The sequence below is a fragment of the Sorex fumeus genome, unplaced genomic scaffold, assembly GCF_029834395.1.
Source record: "Sorex fumeus unplaced genomic scaffold, SorFum_2.1 ptg000044l, whole genome shotgun sequence".
Taxonomy (NCBI): Eukaryota; Metazoa; Chordata; class Mammalia; order Eulipotyphla; family Soricidae; genus Sorex; species Sorex fumeus.
The window spans coordinates 39,831,903-39,834,397 of record NW_026606101.1 but is presented as its reverse complement, the minus strand read 5'-3'; the positions used below and the strand labels follow the sequence as shown (position 1 = coordinate 39,834,397).

The 2,495-nt window shown below is 67.1% G+C and overlaps 1 protein-coding gene across 1 annotated transcript; it reads right to left on the bottom strand.

Moving 5' to 3' along the window:
- Positions 1-940: 940 nt before the first annotated feature.
- On the bottom strand, positions 941-2,495 carry INSM1 (INSM transcriptional repressor 1). Its single transcript, XM_056121806.1, has one exon. It carries the CDS (start codon positions 2,453-2,455, stop codon positions 971-973), a length of 1,485 nt encoding a protein of 494 aa, XP_055977781.1. The 5' UTR covers positions 2,456-2,495; the 3' UTR covers positions 941-970.

Below are 2,495 nucleotides of genomic sequence, written 5' to 3'. Positions count from 1 at the left end.
CAGAATAAAATGGTAGGTTATCTGTAATTCACTCAGATAGGTATAAAAGTTAAAACTTTAGCAGATCCCTTTAGAAAAAGGCTCTCTTCTAAAATGCACAGTGAAATGTCAAGAGTGGCGGGGGGGAACACACACACGAAAAAGAAAAAACAAGATCTGCAATCAAATAATATCATAATCTTCATACTTAATATAAATAAATAAAGAATAAATAACAATTACTCATAAATCAACATATACATTAGAGAGAACTCAGTGCTACCTCAGTGAAGATGATCAAACCAGAAGGTCTCATGGGAAATATTGAGGCAGTTTCTACAACATCTTCAGAAAAAACCCTTCCCACCCCACCCCTCCAAAAAAACCCCAACAGACAATAGTTCAAGGCATTTGTGGCTATGCTAAAGAAAACGTCTTTTTTTCTTTTTAAGCAATTTGATTTGTTCACATACAAAAAAGGTAAAGCCAGACTCCAGCAGTTCACAAGCCATAATAAAGCTAATCATGGGGAGGGGGTTCCATTTACAGCCTGTGACAGATAAAGGCATTATTCCTCAAGATTCACCCAAAACAACCCGTACGCTACATACATGGAGAGCAGAGATTGGCGGGCAAGAGCAAACCGCGTTTCTAAACCATGAGCACAGCGAACACTAGCAAGAAAAACAGCTCTGCCCCTTCTACGGGAGGCTCGCAACCACGACACAAACGCGGACAGCTTTTCTCCCTTGTCCAGGAGGCGAAGGGCTCCGGTGGCTCTGGGGGCGCAGGGAACACCACGCAGAGCTGGGGGCGGGGGGGGGCGGGGGCGGGAGGGGTCGCCGCGAGAGGACCGGGGTTACCGTCACGCCACGCCGGGAGAAGCGGAGACAACACTTTGGCGGGGTGGGGGCGGGGCAGGCGGACGCGGGTTCGGGGCGCGCTCTCGGGGCGCGCTCTCGGGGCGAAGGCACAGTCCGCGGCGGGCGCTCTAGCAGGCGGGCCGCACGGGCACCTGCAGGAGGATCACCTGTCTGTTCTCGGACGGGTGGCACTTGTTGATGTGCCGCGTGAGGCCGGGCGAGCTGTAGAAGGTGGCGGGGCAGTACTTGCAGGGGAACACCTGCGCGGCGTGCAGCAGGCGCAGGTGGCGCTCCTGGGCGCCCTTGCCCGGGAACGTCTCCCCGCACACGGGGCACAGGTGGCACTCGGCGGCCGCGCTCAGCCCCAGCACGCCGGGCCCCTCGCCGTCGGGCCCCGCCTCCGGGGCCGCCTTGTCGTCGGGCCCGGCGTACAGCGGCAGCAGGTCCTCGGCGGGGGCCGGGGCCGGGGCCGGGGCCGGCGCGCCCGGGGCCTGCCGCGCCTGGTGGTGCGCCAGCAGGTGCCGGCGCAGGTAGGCCTGGCGGCGGAACTTCTTGGCGCAGTGGTGGCACTCGTACAGCCCGTCCTCGGAGCCCGACTCCGACACGCCGCCGGGGCTCGGCGTGTCGCGGTCGCTGCCGCCGCCCGCGGCCTCCCGCGCCTCGGGCCTGGCGGCGGGCTCGGGCTCGGCGGCGCGGGGCGCGGCGGGCGCGGGCCGCGGCTTGTGCCAGCGGCGGTGCGAGGCCAGGTTGGCGGGGCAGCTGAAGACCTTGGCGCACTCGGGGCAGCGGTACTCCACGCGCACGATGCGCGAGCACTTGTGCTGCGCCAGCGCGAACGGGTCGGCGTACTCCTCCTTGCAGAGCTGGCAGATGAACTCGCCCAGCGGCCGCGCCGCGCCCCCCGCGCGCCCCCGGGGCGTCTCCACCGGGCCCTCCTTGATCTTGAGCCCCAGCACCGGCGACGTCGTCACCTCGTCCTCGAAGTGCAGCTTGCGGATGGCTTTGGGCTTCTTGGCGCCCGCCGCCTTGGCGGCCTTGGCGGGCGGCTCGGCGGCGGCGGGGGGCGCGGGCCGGCGGCCCGGGGGGCGCAGGGCGGCGGCCGGCGGCAGCGGGGGCCCGGGCCCGGGGCCGCGCGCCGCCTCGGCCCCGGAGGCGAAGGCCGTGCCCAGCTTGAGCTCGGCGGGCGCGAAGAGCAGCGGGTCGCCGCCTGCCGCCCCGCCGCCGCCCCCGAGCAGCGCGGCGGGCGTGGGGAAGGACTCGGCCGAGACGGGCGAGCCCAGGTTGAAGCTGCGCTCGAAGTACTTGTGCTTCTCGTGCTCGCGGCTCACGGGCCGCGTGGGGCTGTAGAGGGGCGCGGGGTGCGCCGCCTCGGGGTTGCCGCAGTGCACGGCGCGCGGGCCCGCGGGGGGCGGCGGCGGGCCGGGCGCGCAGGCCAGCGCGGCGGCCAGAGCCGCATGGGCGCGTTCGGCGGGCGGCGGCGCCGGGGGCTCGGCAGGGGCCACCCCGCAGCCCGGCGACAGCAGCAGCGCGCGGTCGCCGTCCTCGCCGCTGCGGACCCGGTAGGACACGGGCGTGGACTTCTTGCTGCGCTTCACCAGGAAGCCGCGCGGCATGTTGGAGCGCGGCGAGGACCGGGCACGGGCCGGGAGTCGC

Bases quoted from the DNA above. Each gene is read 5' to 3' on its own strand.
- INSM1 (XM_056121806.1), bottom strand. From the start codon at position 2,455: ATGCCGCGCGGCTTCCTGGTGAAGCGCAGCAAGAAGTCCACGCCCGTG.